This window comes from Caretta caretta, chromosome 7 (assembly GCF_965140235.1).
Source record: "Caretta caretta isolate rCarCar2 chromosome 7, rCarCar1.hap1, whole genome shotgun sequence".
NCBI lineage: Eukaryota > Metazoa > Chordata > Testudines > Cheloniidae > Caretta > Caretta caretta.
The window spans coordinates 33,323,357-33,346,666 of NC_134212.1; the positions used below are offsets into that span (position 1 = coordinate 33,323,357).

At 58.1% G+C, this 23,310-nt stretch overlaps 1 protein-coding gene across 2 annotated transcripts; it reads right to left on the reverse strand.

The window, feature by feature from the left end:
* Window positions 1-1,205: 1,205 nt before the first annotated feature.
* On the reverse strand, window positions 1,206-22,756 carry MAP4K2 (mitogen-activated protein kinase kinase kinase kinase 2). 2 transcript variants are annotated; one of them, XM_048859265.2, is made up of 32 exons: window positions 22,042-22,756; window positions 17,288-17,345; window positions 16,749-16,839; window positions 16,447-16,511; window positions 15,780-15,835; window positions 15,264-15,311; window positions 14,708-14,750; window positions 14,224-14,296; window positions 13,606-13,737; window positions 13,303-13,365; window positions 12,989-13,070; window positions 12,551-12,658; window positions 11,852-11,930; window positions 11,364-11,422; window positions 10,991-11,031; window positions 10,564-10,602; window positions 10,087-10,117; window positions 9,840-9,999; window positions 9,111-9,223; window positions 8,761-8,802; window positions 8,474-8,558; window positions 7,996-8,075; window positions 7,650-7,710; window positions 6,560-6,683; window positions 5,487-5,545; window positions 5,249-5,352; window positions 4,805-4,982; window positions 4,422-4,490; window positions 4,249-4,335; window positions 3,951-4,021; window positions 3,644-3,699; window positions 1,206-2,690 (listed from the first exon to the last, which is right to left on the reverse strand). In XM_048859265.2, exons 1-32 carry the CDS (start codon window positions 22,135-22,137, stop codon window positions 2,603-2,605), a joined length of 2,541 nt encoding a protein of 846 aa, XP_048715222.1. In that variant the 5' UTR covers window positions 22,138-22,756; the 3' UTR covers window positions 1,206-2,602. The 2 variants fall into 2 exon arrangements, with proteins under 2 accessions (XP_048715222.1, XP_048715224.1); XM_048859267.2 differs by lacking the exon at window positions 17,288-17,345 and having other exon boundaries at window positions 22,042-22,126.
* Window positions 22,757-23,310: the final 554 nt, after the last annotated feature.

The window sequence follows — 23,310 nt, forward strand, 5'->3', positions numbered from 1 at the left end:
TTGGGGAAAGACAAGTTTTGATTGGTCGGCTGGGAACGTAAGGCGCGGTACTAGCTGTATGGCACGGTGGGCGGGAGCGTTGTTGAGTATCCGTGTTGGTACTGGATGAAGAGACGGAGGGCGGGTGCTCGGGGTGGCGAGCCGCGTAGGGATTGGTTGGTTGGGGGGGTGTCTTGCCACACGCGCGGTGCGCCTGAGAGATTTTGGAAAGGTCGTTGGCAGACCCCGTACTGTGCGGGGGCGGTTGGTAGTGACGTTAATGCGGAGGGTCGCTCTCATTGGGCAATACGCAGAGCGGGCGGTCATGATTGGGGAATGGGGCCTTTCAACTAACGCAGCGTTCCTTCTCTGATTGGTGAGTGACAGGGCAGCAGCGATCCAGGCTGCCGAGTGGCGAGCTGAGCTCCAGTCCGTGTTGGGACTGTAGTAGGACCCCCCGCTTCCCCCCACAGACATGCTAGGAGCCCCAGGGGCTGCTGGGAGTCACCCAGCTAGGGGGCCATGAGGCTCATGGGAGCTAGGCCAAGGGAAGGCTGCCAGCTGACGGGGGGGTGTTAACTCCTCGCACACACCAAGGGCTATGTGCCAGCAGCAGGGGGGCAGGGGCCACACCTTGCAGTCACTGCTGAGCGTGCTCAGGCTCAGTCTCACCCCCTGCACCTGGCAGGGCCTTCGGGGGAGCAGGTTAGGAGCCCAGATAGGTACCATGGTGATAGGACCTGGGGACACTCACAGGAGTCCTTGGCCCCCCTGGCTGCAGTTAGGGGCATGGGAGTAACTGAGCAGTAGCCTGGGGCTGATCTAGTGCACTCTTCTCTTTTCTGGCTCCCCGCTCAGCAGCTATTTCTCCTTTTCCACAAAACCCCTCTGTCTCCAGCCACTCCCTGCTCTGGGGCTGCTTTTCACTTGCAAGGAGAGCATAGCCCCAGCCCCAAAACAAACATCAGTTCTCTATTTTCCTTCTCCCTGTCCAGCTCCTAATGATATTGGGTGGCACTCTGTGAGAATTGCAGAGGGGGCGGAGGGGCATAGAGGGCAGAAGGAGGTTTCAGGCAGGACTGAAGACCAGTCCTTAACAATTAGGGTGACAGTATTAAAGATTAGGGAGGACAGCTAGAACAGCAGTGGAGCTGAACAGCCAAAGAGGCCCCAGTGGCTCTCCCCTCTTCAGTGATTCACCCAATTAACACCAAGCAAACAAAAGACAGGTTTAATATCTCTTTATCTTTTAAATAGCATATTTTTTCAAGTTTGGTTTCTTTTATCCATAAATTCCAGCTTTCAGTTAAAAACCACAGAGAAATTAGCAAAACAGAAAGGAAAGCTTCCACTGCCTGAGTTACTAGAGCCGTCGGCCCCAGGATTCTGGTCTCTGTCACACTGGCATTTGGGGTTGGCACTGGTTTCCAAGGTAGCAAAAGAACAAGGCATCCCAGCAGCCAGCCAATGCAACATACTGCCTGCCAGTATGAAGCACTCTGCTTCACTTCAAAGCAGTCATCTGACCACCCATCTTTTCACACTCAAAATACCAGTCATGCCAGCCATGCACCCAGCCCCTCCATAGCAGACACACTCAAACCTCTCTTACACCAATCAGCCACCCACTCTACCAAGCGATTGGCCTGTTCAGTAATCAAGTCCCTTACCTAACTACTGTACCTGCCCCATCAACCAAACACATATTTCCTCCCATTCAACCCAAGCACTGCCCCAGCCACTTCTAAACAAACCCTGCTGTCCGAATGGACTCATCTCATCCTAACAACCACCACACCCAACCAACAAGCACTCAAGCTCTCTGCAACCAAGCCACCAGCCAGCTGCTCAAACCAGCCAATCTGGACGCCCAGCTAGCCATCCCACCCATCCCCCATCAGAACCCATCCAGCCAAGCAATCGGCACAACCATTACCAAAATAGTCAAACAGCTATCCCAGCCACTGATTAAATTCAATAGGTTTGTCCCACCTCAGGCATTGCTCGATGCTCACACCTTGAATGACAAGATGCAGAATTGCTTTCCCACTCCTTTTGCAGCTGAAGGCGTGTGCCAGATTTCTGGACCTTAAGTGCTACATAGGGAACACAATGCATCCACTAGAAAACCGATTGTCTTCATGTTGAAGCTGGAGGAGGAGGACACTCACACCCTGTGTCTCCAGAAGACATCTTCTTAGGGTTAAGAACGGGGAGGGAGGGGGAAGCATTCAACAGGCACAGGTATCAGTCAAGACAGACTGCAGAGGTGTCTTTGGACTGGGTAGTCAATTATTGCAGACGTAAGGGTCTCAGGAGATGCTGGCCCTAAAAGGGGAGAGGGAATCTCTCCATACACTCCTGAAAAGCAGGGGTATCTCAGGAAGACTTTGGACAATAGGACAAGTGGACTGTAGAGTTTATAGAGTAGAACTCATCTGACATGGATTCCCGCAGCAGAAGACAGGCCGCACTCATGGGAATATTTCCCCAAGGCTCCCGCTACCTGTGCGCCTCCACTGAGCTTCTCAGCTGTCAGCGGTTTAAACATCACAGCAGGATTTCCCCCTCCACCCACTCTGCATCAGTCTACACGGGATGTTGGAAAGGCAGTTCTGCACGCTCAGTAGCTGCTCTCATGTCCCGTTAGGATGTAGAGGTTGCTGTGAGCCAAGGGATTCTCTGTGGGCGTGCTCTCCAGGATGATATCTCTGGGAGGAGAGGTAGAGGCAAGAGCAATGAGTAAACGTGGAGAGACGATGGTCAGAGCATATTTTGAGCAGAACAGGAGGATTGGTAACCCCGACCTGACTTGAGAGGTGCCGCACCCAAGCAAGGAATGCAACTCGGCAAAGCCAGCCCCAGCCATGATTGTACCCCAAACCCAGCCACGTAACCCTGGCCACCATGCAAAACCAGCCTCTCCAACCCAACCATGCAAAATCAACTCTTGGTTCAAGTGCTGGGCACATTTCTCTGACCTCACCATTTATAATATAAACACAGAAGTATTTTATTATATAAACCCCAACCAAACCAAGCATGTGCCATTCCCTGCACATGCTTCTCCCCTGGCAAGATGATGGGAGAACAACCACCACTGCCTAATGTGCTACTGGCTCTGATACTGCAGTGAGAAGCACAGTATAAGACTATATATAGAATAGAATAACTTCATCCCAGCCATGCAAACCCAGCCCCCAATGCAGCACATCCACCACGCAACCTCCAGCTACCCCAGAATGCAGCCCAAACCCTGACACAGCGCCGTGCATCCTCAAAACAGGCCTGCAAATCCACCCAGTCATGTAACGTCCAGCAGGAACAGGGGCACAGGATGGACACAATAGAGAGTCAGGGTGGTGACCAGCTACTGAAGTGACCCAGCCCATGCAAGAGGAAGGAAAAGAAGTTCACAACTCCTGGTCTCCCAGTCCCCTGATAATTTTCCCACTGTCCCAGCCTTGCAGCCCCGCAACACTTGATCAGAGGGTGGAGAGAGCAGGTTCCTACCAATGGCACAGCCAGACTGGGGGTAGCCAGCCGGAGCAGGGCAGCCACACCGCTTGATCAGAGGGTGGAGAGAGCAGAACAAGAATTCTCTGTTGGTGGTGCACTCCCTGCTGCCACCTGCCCTGACTGCATCCTCGCTTTGGGGCCTCACCTGTTGGCTCCCAGCACCCGGAACACCCTGGATTTATCTGTGATTTCTTGGGTCACCTGTCAAGGAGAAGGGTCAGATCAGCACACAGTTCTCCTGGCCCAGATCCTTGCTGGGTCAGTGCATCTCCATCCCCCTCCCAAACCAGGGTGGTGGGAGAGAAGGGGACAGATCCTATACCACGTAGTCTCCAGCAGGAGCAATGCCAACTCCATGCATCATCTCCAAGTTAATCCCCCCTGCAGAGTCTGATCCCCCTCTTTGGGGAAGATAGGGAAATACATCCACCCAAGCCCTGACCTGCACTCACCTCGTTGCCCTCCAAGCTGCGGCCCTGCATGCCATGTTTCCAGAAGGCCAGTACGCTGTCTTGAAGGCACACTGCGGTGGGAGGGACAGAAAGAAGGGGGTGAGCAGCAGGTGGTATGGACAACCCCCACCTTGGGGAAGCTGGCAGGTGGAGGACACTGCTACCAGGACAGGGAGGAGAATGCTGGAGGAACAGAAGGCTGGACAGCTCCTGAGGTCACCAGGCCAGGCAGGAGTGTGGGCTGGGAGATGGGCAGACCAGTGGCAGCTCTCTCCCCAAGAGACCTCCCTCCACTCACCAATTGTCTCAATGGGGAAGTTGAAGGTCAGTTCTGGGGCCAGGGCTCTCTTGGGGGCCCCACACAGGTTCACCGTCCTTACATAGCCTGCAGCGGAGAAAGAGCAAGGCAGTCGGTACCAGCTGTGGCCAAGGCTGAGCCAATGAGAGGGCCATGCCGGAGGAGGGACTTACGCTCAAAGCAAACGAGGACTGTGTCTCTGTCCATCTGAGTCACGTGGCAGGCCACACTGGAAGCCCCATCTGCAATGACAGCAGGAGAGACACATTGAGACTCTAGGGGAGCTGGTGCCCTCTAGTGGGAAAAGGCCCCATACCCCATTCCCTTCCCTAGGAGCCCACCAATTCCTCCAGAGAGGAAAGGACCTGAATCACATTCCCCACCCTGGGGCCAGATTCAAGTTGTCATCCCCTGGAGGGGAAAGGCTCTGAGTCCCATTCCCTGCCTCTCCTAAGCCAGCCATTCATCCCCCCCCACCACCCTGGGGCCCATGTGTGCTGGTACCCCCTAGAGGGGAAAGGCCCCATGTCCCATTCCCCACTTGGGTGTCTCTTACCTGCAGAGGGCTCAGTGCTGAGGCTGGAGTTGGTGCTGAGTGAGAGGACATTAAACTCCAACTCCTGGCCCGGCTGATCTCGGTCCACAACACGCACACACACCTGGGGGTACTCTTCCGTCTCCACCACAAGCAGCTCAAACAGGCTCAGGGGCATAGGCAGGGCCGCAGGAAAGTGCTGGGGTGAGGGAGGGAAGGCTGAGATCTCAGCAGCAACAGGTTTTCCCATGCGGCGAGCTTCCCTAGGGCAGTGCCATCAGTGAAAAGGACCTGGCAAGTTTCCCCCACCAGAGCAGCATCCAATCTATGGCAAGTGTTGCAAGCGTCCCTCCAGAGCAGTGCCCTAGATTTTAGCTCCATGCAGGCCTACATCAGAGTCAATGAGACTCTTGGGTTCACCAGTGGCTCCAGCACCCCGTTTCCCCCCACACACCCCGGACCTACCTTCAGCAGCATGAACTTCTGCAAGGGCTCGTACCACTGCAACAGCACCAGGCTCGAGGGAAGAGCAGCGCACAAGAAGGTGTTGCCGGAATAGGGGTTCCGAACTGAAAGGCAACCAAGGCAGGTGAATAGGTTTCCCCGGAGAGAAAGCAATCAGCTGAGGGGCTCCCCTGTCCCCAGGGAGACAGCAATCCAGCCTACAGGAAGCACCCTGGCTGCATGTCAGGATCACACTCACCCACTCGGCACTTGAGGCAGCCCTTGGTATCCGCTATCTTGGACGACAGCGCAAACTTCCTGCAGGGAGGAGGAACAGAATAGAAGGAAGGAATGAGCTGCCACCGGAGGACAAAAAGGGGCAGGATGAGGGGCTGAGTGGAGAGGGGATTCTACAGCCAGGCATGATGCAAACCCACCCACAATTACCCTGAGGGGAGAACTGTCAGCCAGTTAACCCATGGAACTCTCCAGTACAAGATAGTGGAACTGGAGGAGGGTTGAAGGAAGGTTGGGGGAGTTTTCAGAGAGAAGAGCACGGCTGCTGCTAGGATTGTGAGACGTATCCATGCACCCATCATGGTAAGACTGGCGGTTATTCTGCACTCTTAGGAACACAAGAGCCACCAGACTGGATCAGATAGTGGCCCTCTAGCCTACTATCCTGTCCCTGACAATGGCTTCAGAGGAAGCCCCACATCAGGCCAATTGGGGTAATCTGTCCTCACGAAGGTCTCATCCTAATCCCTAACAGGAATCTTCTTAAACCTTCAAACAGAAGGATTTAGCTCCCTTCCAAATTTGTTACCATGAGCTAGTCTAAATCTGGTTGTTCTCATTCTCCACTGAGCACCCAGTCCCTCTGGGAAACTCACTACACTCTTTGCCTCAGCGCCAGCCAGTGGCAGAGTGTACCACAGGCTAATCGTACACTGCACGAAGGTTAGGTTTCAGGGCTTGACTACAGCCGGGGGGTCAGGAAGGAGCTTCCCCACCCAAAGTAGCATTGGAAAATGAAGCATCCGGCAGATGCTGCAAATGAAGACAGGAGACCAGGGTAGACAGGCCCATTGGTCTGGTTCAGGATGGCAAACATGAGATGGGGGATACTCTCCTGGATGGACCCAGGGTGGCACTGGGGAAGAGGGGCCCATTGATCTAATCCAAGGGGATACTGGGCCCTAAGGAACATGAGGGGATCTCAGCCTGAAGCGGCCAGTTACAGGGCCACGAGGACACCTGGCCCCATCTGGGGGTTGACCATCACTCCCTCCTGGCTCGGTGGAATTTCAGATGCGGAGCCAAGCACAGCACCTGGGGATGATGCGCTCAGTCAGCCGGTTGGTGGCAATGGAGAGGGGGACCTGCCGCTTCTGCAGCTGCCTCCGCTGCTCAAAGAGGCCCACGAGGTTGTGAGAGGAGATCTGGGAGGATTTCCCTGCAGAGAGAGAGCTGCATTAGATACTGGGATGGTGGATCCTAATGTGCTATCCTCAGGGAACTGCACCTAGCTCTGCTGGTGTCCCTCACCCCCACCCACAGCCCCGGCCATCCCAGCCTGGGTTCCACACCCATCCCTGCTGGTGCCCCCGCAGCCACAGCCCCGGCCATCCCAGCCCGGGTTCCACACCCATCCCTGCTGGTGCCCCTCACCCCCACCCACAGCCCCGGCCATCCCAGCCTGGGTTCCACACCCATCCCTGCCGGTGCCGCTCACCCCCACCCACAGCCCCGGCCATCCCAGCCTGGGTTCCACACCCATCCCTGCTGGTGCCCCTCACCCCCACCCACAGCCCCGGCCATCCCAGCCTGGGTTCCACACCCATCCCTGCCGGTGCCGCTCACCCCCACCCACAGCCCCGGCCATCCCAGCCTGGGTTCCACACCCATCCCTGCCGGTGCCGCTCACCCCCACCCACAGCCCCGGCCATCCCAGCCTGGGTTCCACACCCATCCCTGCTGGTGCCCCTCACCCCCACCCACAGCCCCGGCCATCCCAGCCTGGGTTCCACAGCCAGCCCTGCTGGTGCCCCTCACCCCCACCCACAGCCCCGGCCATCCCAGCCTGGGTTCCACACCCATCCCTGCCGGTGCTGCTCACCCCCACCCACAGCCCCAGCCATCCACGCCTGGGCTCCACACCCAGCTCTGCCAGTGCCCCTCAGCCCCACCCACAGCCCCAGGACATCCCAGGCTTCAGATCCAGCCCTGCTGGTGCCCCTCAATCCTGACCTGCAGTCCCCTGCCATCCCACCCTGGGTTGCCTCAGCTCCTCCAACCCTGGGTGATGCCCCTTGATAACTTGTATGACATTCTGTGTACCTCACAGTAGCTGTAGCCAAAGGAATGTACAGTTTCCAGACTGGGAGGAAGCCCAGATTTGGTGCCTCCCCTACTCACTCACCTGCTAAGGAGAGCAGCACGTTGTTCATACAGTACAGCCAGGAACACCTGTGGGGCAGGAGCTGGGGGACACAGACAGACACCTCACCGGTTAGCTCTTCAGTCAACTTAATCAGGAAACTCCACACAGTGCTGCCATTATCTCTGCCCATATTACCCATTGTTTAGTTAGTTCATTACTCACTGCTCCCCACATCACGCCCTGCTGGTAGAGGCCAGGGCTGGAATAGCCAGGCACTCCCCCGCCCCAGCCAGAGCTCCTGCCCTGCTCCCTACAGTGCCCCCTGCTGGGAGAGGCCAGGAGCACCCACAGCATTAAGCTATACCCCTATCTCCAGGCATCTCACCTTCTCCATGGTGTCCTCATGGAGTTCATGCAGGTTGAGTGTGTAAATCCCCTCCTCAGCCCCTACCACCAGGTACTGATCTGAAACAAGGCCAGCCAGAGTTAGGTTGGGGGGGGGGCAGATTCCCAGCACCCACTTAGAAGCCAGCAGTGTGCCTGCTCCCCTCCTACCCACATGCCCCTCTTCAGCCCAATGGCTGGGAGCTCAGAGCTGGTACCCAGGGCCTGGAGGGGGCGGAAATCAAGTCCCCAGATCAGATCAGCTATGACAAAGGCTGGAGGGTGCAGCAAGGGTGGTGGGGAAACAGGAGGGCATAGGGTGAAACTGAACCAGTGCATCGGTGAATTGAATGTGGGAGGAGAATCAGCGTCCTGCCCCCAGCCCCGGATGGAGCAGCCAGTGGGAGATGGGGTTAATACAGACATTGTGGGAGGCAGAGAGCTGCGTCGGAGGCATTCGGGGCGGCAGGGGGCCCTACCTCGGGTCTCCGGGTGAATCCACGTCACAGCTGAGTTGATCTTTAGAGGGCAGCCATTAAAGACTTTGGAAAAGCAAGCACCCATCTGCGAAGGAGAGACCAGGGAAGACGCTGGGCCTGAGTAGCAGGGAGCTCCCCCTATAGCCAGCACTCCCGCCCCGCTCCCTACAGCACACCCTGCTGGGAGAGACCAGGCCTGATTAGCCAAGAGCAACCCCAACAGGCAGCGCTCCCACCCTGCTGTCTATAGCACTCCCTGCACGGAGATGCTGAGGAATGGCACTTACATGGACCTTGGGGGTGGGGGGCAACCCATGGCAGCTGGATCTCTGAAAGAGAGAGAAAGCCAATCAACACCAGACACCGCCAAAAGAAGGATGCCGAGCTGGCCACCCCAGATGAGAGACAACAAGAGCACTGGGATACCAGCCAACACCCAGACATCAAGTTGGAATCCAGGAGTACTAATTCCCAGCCCCCTGATCTAACCATTCGACCCCACTCCCCTCCCAGAGCAAGTGATAGAACCCAGGAGTCCTGCTGCATTGTTGCCTACACACCATGACCGCCAGGCCATCCCATAATCTCTTACCCCACGTTTCTACCCAGGCCTGCTCCCCGAGTGGTTCGCACCTACCTCTGTCTCCTCCCTCCTCTTCATGGTCGCCCATTCGATGGAGAGCAGGGAGGCTCCAGGCTCCAGGGAGCCAGTGTGCTGGGGGGGTGGGACGTCACCTGACTCTGGGCTGCCTGGAAGTGGGGAACACGCACAGCACCCGCCTATCAGTGACAGCTCTGCCCTGGCAGTTTCCTTCCTAGGTGGCAACGCCCCCGCCCCCCGCAGGGCTCCCAGCCCCACTGGAGATCCCTGCTCCTCACCTGGGTTACACTGTGGTGCTTAAACAGCCCTGTTATCCCCTGCAAATGTCATGGCAGGGGCTCCTCTGGGCACCTCCACAGAGTGTCACACACACACTGGCCCCATCTTCCAGTCCCCTATCACACTGCCCCCCGATCTAGGGTCATCGTGTGAGGGAAGCAGAGTCCCCAGTAGCCTGTTCAGCCCCCGGCCTCTCTGCCAGTAAGGAGGTCAGTGTGATGGGAGGCCCCATCCTGTTAGGGACCAATGGGCTAAGATCCAGCCAACTTGTCTCACAGGTGGGAACAACTTTCATTCACTAAGGACCTGGGGCCTGAATGCAGCCGGCGCCCCCTAGAGAGGAAAGTTCCTGTGTCTCACTCCCAACCCAAGAGCCAGACAGTCCCCCACCCTGGAGCTGGCACGCCCTGGAGGCAAAGGCTCCGTATCCCATTCCTTGCCCCTCTAAGCCAGCCAGTCCTTCCATCCTCTGTCAAACCCCAGTACCTGCTGGGGTCTGTCTCCTCATGGTCTCTGAGCCACCCCCAGTCTCCATGCCCCCCAGCTCCCAATTCATCAGGTCCCATAGCGATGCTCTCTTGATTGTTCCCGTCTCATTCTCAGGGACGCAGTTAGGGCCCACAGGCTGATCCTCTGGGGTGGGGACCTGGGCAGAGAGAGAGAGTCACAGAATGGCAGGGGACTTGTGCCAGGGCAGGCAGCTGCCCGGGGAGATGTGTGTAGAAGAACTTACCTGTCCAGATGCTGGGCGGATGGTCAAACTCCTGTAAGGGAAAGACAGAGAGAAGTGGGGGCCCTGGGGTGGAGGAACTCCCTGCTGTGGGGAGTCTCCAAGGGGACATCAGGGGTCTCTGACATTCATCCCTGCCATGGTCCAGACCCGGGATTGAGGAGGGGGAGATACAAAGCAGCTGTAAAGTGCAGGGTCAGCAGAGTTCACACCCTGCCCCTACCCCCCAAAACAGCCCACGTGTCAATCCCCACCACACACACATCAGGCGTATCTCTGTAAGGGGGAGTGGCAAGGATGCTTGTGAAACTCACTGTGTGGGGGTAGGGACTCTGCATTACTGCCCCCTCCACTGAAATGACCTGATCTCTACAGGTTGGTGGGAGGTGAAGGGACCCCCCCCCCACACACACACACACCTTGCCTGCCCCAACCACTCTAACCCCCCTTCCCCCCCCCCCCCCCGAGTCTCAGCTTTACCTTTCCTCCAACGCCTCCTCCACAGACTGCAGGAGACTCCTAAAGACAAGGAGAGGGAGTAGGGATGCGGGCCACACATTACCTGCTCCCCAACCCACTAGACCCCACTCCCCGCCCAGTACTGGGATGGAACCCAGGAATCCAGACTCCCAGCCTCCCCTGCTGCAACCCACTAGAGCCCAGTGCTCAACACTGGAAGCCCAGGATTACAGCCACCCCCATCCTTAGAGCTGACTAAATTGCCTATCTACCCGCACTTGGAGCCATCAACCCCCCCGCTCCCAGATTATCCAGGAGGCAGTGCTGCTCAGTTCCCCGTACCCCCTCCCCATGATGCGACACTTCCAAGCAGGATGGGGGAGGCTGAACTTTGAACCCAAGACTCCCTCGGGCCGGCCTCCCCGCCCCTCCCCGGACTGATACTTACTCTTCAGCGCCTAGCAACGTCCAATCATCCTCCTCTTCCCTCTGTGGAAGGAGAAGACTTGTAACCCATATGGAGTTACCTGCTCCCCACAGTGCCCACGGCTAGCCAAGGCTGGGGATGGAGTAGCTGGGAGCTCCCTATGCAGCCAGCTCCTGCCCCGCTTCCTACAGCACCCCCTGCTGGAAGAGGCCAGGGCTGGAATAGCCAGGAGCTCCCCCCACAACCATCTCCTGCCCTGCTCCCTACAGCACCCCCTGCTGGGAGAGGCCAGGGCTGGAGTAGCTGGGAGCTCCCCCCACAGCTAATGCTCTCTCCCCGCTCCCCACAGCACCCCCTGCTGGGAGAGGCAAAGAATTAATGGGTTTCCACTCACCAAACCACAATATGGTTCTGTTTCTTTTCTCAGTGGGGGCCCGAATTTAACGTGATTAACTGAAAATCAAATGATACAAATTGGCTCATCTGCTGATTGAGACACACTCCATTCTCCCCCTGGGCTCCAGAGCAGCTAGGACTAACGGGAGGCATCCGCTGTAATTTAGGGGTGAGGCAAACAGCCCTGCTGCTAACCACTCCTGCTTTTTGAAGATCCTGTGAACCCAGGCATCCGGGCCAAATCCCAGCTCTGGGAGATTCCATTATTTTTGCCCAGCCTTCCCAGTTGGATTCAGGATTCATCTTCTCTTCCCTAAGCTGTTCTGTAGCCTTGCTGTGTGACTGTTCAAATGCCCCCACACCTCACCCCAGAGGCAGCTGCATCTCAGCGCCATGCAATGGATCCCTGAATAAACAGCATGTGGGGGTGAGTGGTGACTGTGCTAGGGTGCCTGGATCTGGGTACACCAGTTGGGGATGACTTACACTGGATTTCGGAGAGAGTCCGTTCTGCCTGGCCATGTGCCCCACGGGAGTGGATTTTGTCTGGGAAGATGTCGTAAGCCTTATAGGAAATAGTGTGGGGGAAGAAAGGGGGCAAGGAGATTTGGGGGGCACACAGACAGGATGGGGGAGGGGGCAGGGAGATGGGGAACAGTTACTGATAGTCCATTTCAAGTCCCCAACTCTCCCACTTCACCCCTGGCCCCTCTTCCCAGACAGTTCACAGAACTGGGCCCAGCTGGTTTCGTGGTGTGGGGCTGGATTGTAACGGTGGAGGGGGCTGATCGGGGTAAGTGCCAGCTCGGCAGCCCCCAGGGACTGAACAAACCCAGTCCTATGCATCCCCAGAGCGGGGCAGCATCACTGGGAGCAGCATGGTGCACAGGGCTGCCCGGTCGCTGGTCAAATTCCACCTCAGGACAGGGCCATTTCTAGCAACTCCCTTTCCCCCCCCCCCCGCCATTATCTTGGGCAACAGGCTTCAGTTTCATGGCTGGGGAGCTGGGCACTGGGACAGGGGAGTCATCGGAGCCAGGCTGCCCCCACCACTGGCTGGTTGTCATGGTAACCGGCCCTAGTGACTGAGCTGAGCCGGCTGTGGAGTGGTGGGTCAGTGCCCAGGGAGGCTGCAAGGGGCAGGGGCATAATGGGCAGGCCTGGAGTCTCCCCCAGGGCAGGTACCTCAAAGTCTCCGTCGTCCAGGGAAGGGGCAGCCAGGTCAGGGCTGTTAACCTTGTCAAGTAGCTCAGTGGCCAGGATGCGGGCAAGGGGCTGGCTGGTGAATGGGTGCTGGGGGGACAGGGGTCATGGTGCTGAAACTGGGAGACAAATGGTCCCCCCAGACAGCCCCCTGCTGTCCAATGCAGCATGCCCCATTTCCCCACCCCCAAACCCTCCCCAGAGACACACCACATCCCAACCCCCGGCCACACACACTGCCCCCAGTTCTCCCACGCCCCATGCCCTGACCTCTCTCCCCCAACACTTCACAGCCTGCCCCCCACTCCAGTACAGTCCCCCCTATAGCCCCCAGCTTCTCCCACACCACCCCCAATGCTTCCCACACTCCTCACTCCAATTACCCCCCTGCTCAGCCACCACCCCTTTCCGCCGGTTCACCTGTAACAGTTTTTCCGCTGTGGGTCTCTTTTTGGGGTTCTTGGTCAGGGCCAGTTTGAGGAAATGGTGGAATTCTGGGGACCTGGGTGGGGGGCGCAAAGGGGGAATCAGCAAATCCCCCTAGGTCCCTCTGGAGACCCCCTAGCCCTGCCAAGCCCCCCAAATTCTCTGTCACTTTTAAAACAGAATCCTCACCCTCCAACCCCAGCATTCCTGCCCCACTCCCTATAGCACCCCCCTGCAGAGAGAGGCCGTGGCTGGAGTAACTCCCCCGCCCAGCCAGCTCCTGCCCTGCTCCCTGCAGCAACACTCACCAATGAGCTTTATCTTTCAGTTTCGGGGGTTGGAAGCTGCTCTTGGACATGAGCATCAGGGCCCTGCAGAGAGAGAGATCAGGGGGCAGGAGAACCAGACAGACAGAACCAGAACATGAAGGGTTGCGAGGGAGACAGACAGAGCCGGGAGGGAGGAGATCTTCTCTTGCACCCAACTCTGCCTCCAGCAGCCCGACCCGATTCTCCTCGCTCCCACTGCACTCGCGTCACCTCCTCCCTGTGGGGAGAGGAGAGACCTGCTGGGCCCATGCCAAGGGGGTGCTCCACTCTTTGCCCTCTTACCTCATGGGGTGAAGGTCGAAGAGCGGGGGCTGCAGCTCGGCCAGCTCAATGGCCGTGATGCCAATGGCCCAGATGTCACACAGCTGGTTGTAGCCGCCCTTCTTCTCCACTGCAGCCACCTCAGGGGCCATCCTAGATAAGGGAGGGTCCACAGACCAATCAGACAACACCAGGCCATACAAATGGGACTCTAGCATCCAGCTATACTCATGAACTTCCCACCCCTCAAGGGGACCCAGGCATCCAGCTATACCCATGACATCCCCCGCCCACACACACCTGCCAAGCCATCCCTGAGACCCAGGTATCAGACTCAGCTCACCAGCTGCCCCATCAGAAGCCATTCCCTGCCTCCCAGCCCAATTCCCCACCTGCTGGGCACTCCAAAGCACCCCCATGTCCCCCAGGCGCCACACCCTCCTCCATCCCCCCCTCCAAACACCAAGATGCTGCCTCCCCGCACCCCATCAAACCCCTCCTCCAGAGACACCCCAGACTCCAAGACAGCCCCAGATGGGGTGTCCCGACAGTGAGATAGGCTGAAGTGGCCAGTTCACTCCACTGCTCCCACCAGGTTCCCCTGGCGGATAGTGGGGCGAGGGTGGGGGTGTGAGGTACCAGTAGGGGGTCCCAATGAAGGACTTCCGCTTCGCCACTGATGCTGTCAGCTCAGCTGAGACTCCGAAATCCGCTGCAAGACAGGAGGTGGGGGAGGGGAACAGGAACCCTCGTTAAGAGGCACTCTGGGGAAGGGACCTCATATGCATATTGTGGGTCTGTACAGCACCTGGCACAAGGGTCATTAGTCACCACCAAGGATGGCAGACAGGTGGGCACACACAGCTTCACTGGTGTCCCTCAGTTCTGACTCTCAGTTTCCTACTATCCCAGTCCTGGGCTCTCCCCACCCCCCATTGGAGCCCCCCAGTCCTAACCCACAGCCACTCGCTATCCTAGCCCTGGACTTCCTCCCCGACTCCCAACTCTGCCAGTGCCCCTCTGTCCTGACACACACCCCCTCCGGTGTCCCAGCCCTGGGCTCCCCCCACCCACACAGGGATCCAAGGTTTCTATGGGGAAGGAGGAAGAGCAGGTAACTCACCCAGTTTCACATCTCCAAAGAGGGTGAGTAGGATATTGGCTCCCTGCACCAGAAAAGGGAAAGTGTCAGTGGGGGAAGAACCACTGTTCCACTGGAGCGACCTCCCCTGCTAAAGCAGCCTGCTCTGGAGATGAACCCAAGGGGCTGGTGAAGGAGGGAGGGGAACGTCACTCTGATCTTTTCCCTCCTCAAGGCCAGTGGGATTCTTCCACTACCCTTGTTAACCCTGGGAACAACATGCTGCAGCATGTTACCACAGTGAAGGGCCAAGTCAGCTGCCTGGGTCCTGTTGGTGTTAACTTGGGAAAAGGGGATTAATAATCAAAAGTGATCCCAAGCATAGGCTCATGGGTCTCATCTAGGGGGGTAGGATAGGACCTGGGGCTGGATGGGCCTCTGGGTCTGATCTGGGGTGTGGGGGGCGAGATCTGCGGCTGGATGGGGCCCTGGGTCTGATCCGGGGTGGGGAGGGCAAGATCTGGGGCTGGATGGGGCCCTGGGTCTGATCCAGGGGAGTAGCAGGGGATTTGTCCCTGGATGGGCCCAGGGGTCTCACCTTTATGTCCCGGTGCATCTTGCCTTTGGCGTGTAGGTGGCTCAGGCCCTGGAGGGGGAGGAATGACCTTCTGAGTGTCCCCCCATCCATGCACGTTGCCACACGCCCCCCAAGACTGACCTCCCAGACCCTGGGGAGGATACTGGTCCACGCAGGGAGGAGGCGTCAGCCACCTGTGCCCCCCTATCCATGGTGACGAGGCTAGTGGCTGTGCTGCAACTCACACATCTCTTCCTGCCACCAGGGACAGAGGAAGCTGCAGGGCAATTGACGGGAAACAAGGACTTCCTGCCTGGCCCAGGCCCTGTCAGACACAGCCCCAGGCAGAGAACCCAGGTGTCTGGACTCCCAGCTCACCTCCCCACCACCCTCAAACCCCACTCCCCTCCCAGAGCTGGGGACAGAGCCCAGGTGTCCATCAGGTACTCATCCCCAATCTCACGTGCCCCCAAATGGGGGATGCCCAGCAGAGGCTTTGAAGCCTCCAATCTAACCCCTGGCTCCCTGTTTACTCACCTGCAGCGTTTCTCTGCACACGTAGGCAATCTGCTTCTCAGAGAGGGGGCCTGTGGCTGGAAAAGACGTACAGACGTGGACAGATACACACCTGGGGGGGTCACTATTCTCCTGCCACAATCCAACCAGTCCCCAAATACACCCCCCACGACCCCTTCCAATACCCAGCTACAAACATCCCAATTACTCCACCCCCACAGCCCCCCAAATATCCCCCACACACAATCCAACACATCAGGCTTCTGCCTCAGCACTTCCCCATGTTCTAACACTGCCCCCACTTCCTCCCATCCACCCCCCTGCCTGCCCCCCATTTCCTATCTACCCCCCTGCCCCTCACTTCCTCCTATCCACCCCAACCCCCACAGGACCAGGAACCAGAGGCATTTTGAAAACAGGAAGGGAAACCGACCAGAAAGTGAAACAGATGCCTCTTTTACAACATCCTGATGAGAGGACATTCTGTCCCCCCGTGTCAGATAACATGGGAACCAGGACTCCGGCTCTGGGAGCAGAGTGGGACCTTGTGGGTGAGAGCAGTGGGGCTAGGAGTCGGAAGTCCTGGTTTCTGTCCCTGGAAGAGGAGTGGAGAAAAGAACCCAGGAATCCTGACTCCCAGCCACAGCCCTCCCTCCCTGCTTCTAGTTACACCAGGGCAGGGACTCACTGTGGTAGATTTCCTGCAGGGATCCTCCTCCACAAAACTCCATGCAGATCCAGAGACGGTCGTTCCTGAGGGAGCAAGGGAGGAGATGTCAGCACAGCGCTGAGATGCAGCCATCTCTGGGATGGAGCTGTTGACACCAAGTTTTGCACAGGAAGTGAAGCAAAATCATGTAAAAGCTGAGGGTGGTGGTGGGGTTGTTGAATGGAGTTAGCTGAGGTGATCTGTTCCTAGAGCTGCACTGACTGTGCGGGGAAAGCTCCCCACCCAGCTCCCTGCAGCACAGCGCCCCCGGCGTGTCTCACCTGAGATAGCTGCCGAAATACGCCACCACATTGTGGTGCCCACAGTCCCTGAGCGTTGTGATCTCCTGCTGGATGGAGCTGATGTCATCCCCTGGGAATGAGAGGAGTTGTGGGTGTCAGGGAGGGAGTTGGGGGCTGTGGGCATCATCCCAACGGAGCTGTGTCAGGGACATAGCCGGCTCCACAAGAGCTAATCCCTGCAAGTCGGCTGCTGGGCTCCCCATTCACCATGGAACCCCCTGCCACAGGAGGCCCAGGCAGCACCAGGAGCTAAACAGGCTAAGGGACAGGCAGGTCTGGGGGTCACAGGTTGTTCCTTATGGACCAAAGGTAAGCACTTGGGGGGGAGCACTGGGGGGGGTGATACTGGGGGCAATTTGGGGGTGCACGAGGGTGAGTCTCAGGGCCTATTTGTGGGTAGACCTGGGCAATTTAGGGGTCATTTAGAGACACACTGGGCCAGTGATTCTGGGTGAGCCCTGGGGGTGATATGGAGACCACTGGAGCAGTGATTCTTGGGGGAACGTTTGGAGTTTTACCTGGGTCCAGTTTGATGATCTTTATGGCAGCCAGCTCTGCTGTCTGGGTGTCCCGGGCCTAGGAACAGGGAAGGGGCCATCACTTGCAGAGGCCTCAGCATTAGCTGTTTACGCACCTATGGGGGGAGGGGGGGCGGGGGCGGCTCGGGATCCAGCTCTTCCCAGATCAGTGCCCCACACCCTCCTCTGCGCTGCAGCGGGAGGGTTGTCTCCCAGATGCAGCCATCACCCCGCTCCCCAGGCTGGTAACCCCCCATTACCAGCCCAGACCCCCCCACAACACACCTTGCTGTCTGGCAGGCTCAGTTCTCAGAGCCCAGAGCTGCCCCCAGCCTCCTAGTGCAGAAGGATCCCCACTCCCCAAATAGTCTGGGTCTAGATACACTCTGCAAGGAGTTCCCCCAAACCCCATTTCTGAGTCTGAGGCTCAGAAGCCTGGACTCCACTTTGTACCCCTCCCTGAACCCCAGAGTTTGGGATCCCCCCAGCCCAGTTCCCACCTCTCCTCCAACCAACCTGAGGGCCCATCTCTCCCAGCCCAATACCCCACCTTCCCCCTGAGGAGAGGGTACCTCTCCCCGCCCACTTCATCCCCAGATCTGGAGCCTCTGTTGTGTCATCCGTCCCCCACCCACATTCTCCCCCTCCTCCCAATCTCAGGGTCTCTCCCCTGCTCACACTCGTGGTTTCTGACACCAAAACAGCCTTGTTCCGGGTTTCCGGTGCTGATCCCCCCAGTCGCCCCACCCAGTGCTTCCTGCCCCCAACTCCACCCCATCCTGGGGCCTAGTTGCAGATGGTCAGGGGGAGGGAAGAGACAGATACCTCCTCCTCCCAGCTGAGCTCTCTGACACCCAGCCCTGCGGCAGGTAGGGCATGTTGCAAAGTGCCCTTGTGCTGATGCCCAGACAGACAGGATGTGAACTCCCTGTGCCAGCAGTCTAGGGCTGGGGTGGGGGCAGGGGGCTCTGAAGCCCCCTCCCCAGGGCACAGGCATGACAAGGCCAGGTGCCCACCCCAGCCCACAGACACAAGTTAAGCCACGCCACAGCACAGACACCATCTCCACCCTGACGTTAAGCAACTTCCTTTTCACCCTCCCCATGTCTCTTGCTTGTTCTATCGCTCTGAGCCCTGCACCTGCACAAGGTGTGTGGGGGAGGGAGAGAGGAATTCATGATTTCAGCTTTCTAAAGAGCATTGGAGAGGGAAATGCTCTAACCACTAGACCCCACTCCCCTTCCAGAGCTGGGATAGAACCCAGGCGTTCTGACACCCAGCCCCTGCCCCTAGGGTGATCAGATGAAACGGACAAAATATCAGGATGCATGGGGGAAGCAAAAAAAAAACAAAAGACGGCTGGAGCGGAGTTGCCGATGAAAAAAGAAGAAAAAGAAAAAACTGCCAGAGCCAAGTTGCGAAAGCAAAAAAAAAAACCAAAAATCTGCCAGAGCGGCCAAAGCCGCAATATCGGGACAAATGGCGGCCCGACTGTGCATAGGTCGGGACGCAGGACAAAGAACTAAAAATCGGGACAGTCCCGATTTTATCGGGATGTCTGGTCACCCTACCCACGCTAAACCACTAGACCCCACAGGCTCCGAGGGTCAGAGAAAGAACCCAGGTGTCCTGACTCCCAGCAACCCCCCAACCCCCAATCTCAGGGACCGGTAGGGCATAATACACCCCTAAGAACTACCTGTCTATGCCCTGAACAGTCCCCATGACTGAGATCAGGCCAGGCACTGCACAGACAGTGAGCACCGGTTCCTGCCACAAAGAGCTCACGATTTAATTAGACACAGGATGGGAAGGGAAACAGAGGCACCAAGAGAGGAATTGACATGCCCAAGTTAAGTGGCAAAGTCAGGAATAGAACCCAGGAGTCCTGGCTCCCACCCCATCTAACCCAGTGGCTCTCAGCCTTTCCAGCCTGCTATACTCCTTTCAGGAGTCTGATGTGTCTTGTGTACCCCAAGTTTCACTTCACCTAAAAACTACTTGCTTATAAAATAAGACCTAAAAATACAAGAGTGTCACAGGACAGTTACTGAGAAACTGCTGACTTTTGCATTTTTACCATATAATTATAAAATAAATCTATTGGAATATAAATATTGTGCTTACATTTCAGTGGCTAGCATATAGAGCAGAATAAACAAGTCATTGTCTGTATGAATTTTGTAGTTTGTACTGACTTTGCTAGTGCTTTTTATGTAGCCTGTTGTAAAACTAGGCAAATATCTAGGTGAGTTGATGTACCCCCTGGAAAAACTTGGCGTACCCGCAGGGGTACACATACCCTTGATTGAGAACCATTGGTCTAACCTGCCAGACCCTACCCCCTTCTCAGGGCTGGAGACAGAACCCAGGAGTCCTGGCTCCCAGCCGCATGCACCACAGTGCAGTGAACTCACCAGCGCTTGGCCTCTATGGACCCAGCCTGGACGTCTCTCTCTCAAAGCTCTGCTCCCACCTGGCTCGCAGACCTGGGCGGGGCACGCATTGTAGGGGGGAGTCTGTGCCCAGGCTGTGTAGGAGGCTGGGCCCTTGTGGTTCTCAAACCAGAGAGCACTAGGGGGCGCAGGCTTCACAGCGACTGTAGGCCCAGCGCATTGCCCACCCCAGCTTCTTGCCTCTCTCCGGCCCCACCACAACTCCCTGAGGCCACCCTCCCAGCGCCTCCATCACAGGGACTCCCTGCAACTCCCCCTCTCTCACGCCAGGGGCTCTGTGCCCACATGTCAGGTACCCCATGCCCCCCCATGTCAGGGGCTCTGTGCCTCTCCTTCTCCCCAGTACCAGGTTCCCCATTCTCAGGGCTCTGTGTCCCCATTTCCTCCATCAAAGAAAACCAATTTCTGAGTCTGAGCATGCAGTGGCTGCCTCTTGGCCCCACTCATTCACTCCTGACCCTGGCAGATCTCAACCTCGGAGATACCCTCACGGGCCCAGCTCTGGGGGGACGTGCGGTGTTATGAGTGGCCCAGCAGGCAAGGGACACAGAGCCTGTCTACCCCACGCAACCCCAGCTGCATGACACCTTTGAGTCAGCATAATGGTGGCACAGAAACAGCTGGCAGCACAGGGTTCTGGTGGCCCTACTGCCGGGAAAGGATGAGCATTAGATCCCCCCAAATGGCCTGACATTGGTTCAGATCTGGCCAGCCACAGCCATGGTACCTCAGGTATAGGGGGCAAAGGAAGCCTTGGGAATTAACCCTCATTAGCTGATGCAAATGCCAGCTCATGCTTGGCAATGCTCAGTGGTGGAGCTGGCTTCACAGGCTGCTGAATCGGGGCTATTCCCCAAGTGCAGGCAGAGCTAAGTCTGCACCACCGGCAGAGCCGGGGCTAGAACCCTGGAGTCCAGGGTCCCAGCCCCCCACTCCAGCAAATATTACACCCCACTCCCCTCCCAGAGCCTGGGGTAGAACTCAGAAGTCCTGGCTCCCAGCCCCTCTGCTCAAACCCAGGACAGGTCACTCCATGCACTGGAGCTCTCTGGAGGGGGGCCCTCCCTGTCTTAGGAGTTTCCCTTCCATCCCCTCACACCTTCCTGGTCTGGCAATGAAGTGCCAGTTGCAGAGGTCTGAGTTTCTGACAGCGCCCCAGGGACCCCTCACGGGGCTCCCCCACACGTTTCTGCCTGTGCACAACTCCTCACCAGCCCCCCATGCCTGTAACCTCCCCGCACATACACCATGCCCCCCTCAGACCTGAACATCAGCCCCTTCCTCAGAATGCCCTGTGCAGTTCCCCCATCCACCCCCAGGACACTCCCCCACCCCTCGCCCAAAAGACAATCCCCACCCAGGGCAACCCACAGGAACCCCACTGCAGGTATCTGGGTCATGCCCCCCATGCATCAAGCTGGTCTTGCCAGCCACTGCTGTCCTGCTCTACCAGGACAAAAACCCTGTCAGGTGCCCCCAGCCCCTAGATTTCCCTGTGCACCCACCCCTGCCCTTAGCACAACCCCACACAACCCTGCTCTCCATACACCCCAATTCCCATATATCCCCTAGCTCCCCCTGAATCTCTGACCCCAATTCCCTAGGAGCCCCCGAAATACTCTAAGATCCTTCATCCACCCCAGTCTCCCCTTGAATCCTGGGCTGGCCAGGCCCTCCCCTGAGCACCCCCACCTGGGCCCTCATATCCCCCATTCATATACCCCACTGTATCCCAGCTCCTAAACCCCTAGGTTACTCCCCATCCCCAGGCCACATGATTCTCCCTCCAGTGTCCCCAGACCCATGGACTCACATACCTCCCAAAAGACAGGAAATCCCCTAGCTTCCTGCAACCCCCACCCAGCTTCGCTGGCCCCATTGTCCCCTCTTATTTTCCTGGGCTGCCATGCACCCCACCTCATCTCTCCAGCCTCACATACCTGCTCTTTTGCTCCACGGGACCACTGCTCCAGCTTCCCATGCCCCAGGACCCCCTCTGTGTTCTGCCATGTCCCCACCACACACCCCAGTTCTCCATGCCCCTGGACCCCCTCTGTGCTCTGCCATGCCCCAGTTCCCCCTCAGCCCTTGGCTCCCCGCCATGCCCCCCACACGCACCCCAGTTCTCCCTCAGCTCCCCACCATGCCCCCCCACACCCCAGCTCCCCAAGACCTCCTGTGCTCTCTGCCATGCCCCTGCCCCCACCCCAGCTCCCTATGCCCTAGGGTCCCCTCCACACGCCGCCATGCACCTCCACCCCAAGCTCCCCCCGGCCCGTGCGCCCGGCGCCCCCTCACCTTGTAGACATCGCCGTAGGTGCCCGCCCCGATGCGCTGGATCAGCTCATAGCGGAGCCGGGGGTCCAGCAGGGAAACGTCCCGCAAGAGGCTCATGGTCCCTGGGGAGCCGCAGGGCAGCAGGGTACGGCGCGGCCCGGCCGGCCGGGGAACCAGCGGGGAGGGAAGCGGAGCCAGCCCTGCCCCCCTGGGGGCGGGGAGAAGGAAGGGGGTCACACCCCCAAACAGGGGAGGGGACAGGCCCTGCTGATGGGACGGGGGAGGGTCACATCCCTTAAACGGGGAGGGGAGGGAAAATCAGCCTTGCTGGTGGGGAGAGCAGCCAGGGCAAGGGGTTACACGCTGCTCCTGCCGGAGACCCTTCCCCTCCCCCCAAAAACAGGAGCCTGCAAAGAGCACAGCCACCCCCTCCCCTGCTTTAGAGCAGCTTGGGGAGGGGGGTCCTAGCAGGTCAAATAGGGCCTGGGAGTCAGGGCTCCTGGGTTCTATCCCAGCTCTGAGAGAGGAGTGGGGGCCTCGTGGGGGGAGAGGCTGGAAGTCTGGACTCCTGGGTTCTGTACCCAACTCCGAGAAGCCCATTTGCACAGGGGTAGATCCAGCACAAGGCCACGCACCCGCAATAGTCTTGTGGCTCCACAACCCACCTACACACGGGCAGGAAAATCCATCCACGCTCTAAGCTGAGCAGTAGGCAGCTCCCAACCCCCTTCCTCACCCGGAGCCAGCACCAAATTATCCTTCTCCGCTGCGAACATCACTGATCACTTGTGACAGCCTGAGCCAAGCGCCCTGCCGTGGAGTCTGCGCAGGGCTGGCTCAAGAGCCCCCTCTCTCCAGGCGCAGCCTCGGCACTGCAGGGAGCTCCACCGCAGGCTAGAACCAGACACAGGCATAGGCAGCAAGTTCTCTGGGCCTGGGGTGCTCATGTCCATCCACCCACTATTCAGGAACGGGGGCCCAGCTCCACCAATGCTTGGACTTACATTTTCAGAGCCATCCCGTCCATAGGACGGACTGGGGTTACTACCCCACTCTTGGGGGGCCCCTGTGCTTCAAGAGGACACAGGGTCCAGGGCAGCCTGGGGGGATAACACAGGGCCTGGCACCCAGCAACAGGGCCCCAGCCTGCCCCGCCTCTTCCTCCCCTGCTCCACCCCCACTCCTCCCCCCACCAGCATGGAATGCGGCTTCCTTCTCCTTTAGGGGGTGTGGGCTCCAACCCAGCCCCTGGGCAGGGCTCAGGTGGGTCTGTATTTTGGAGACACCAGG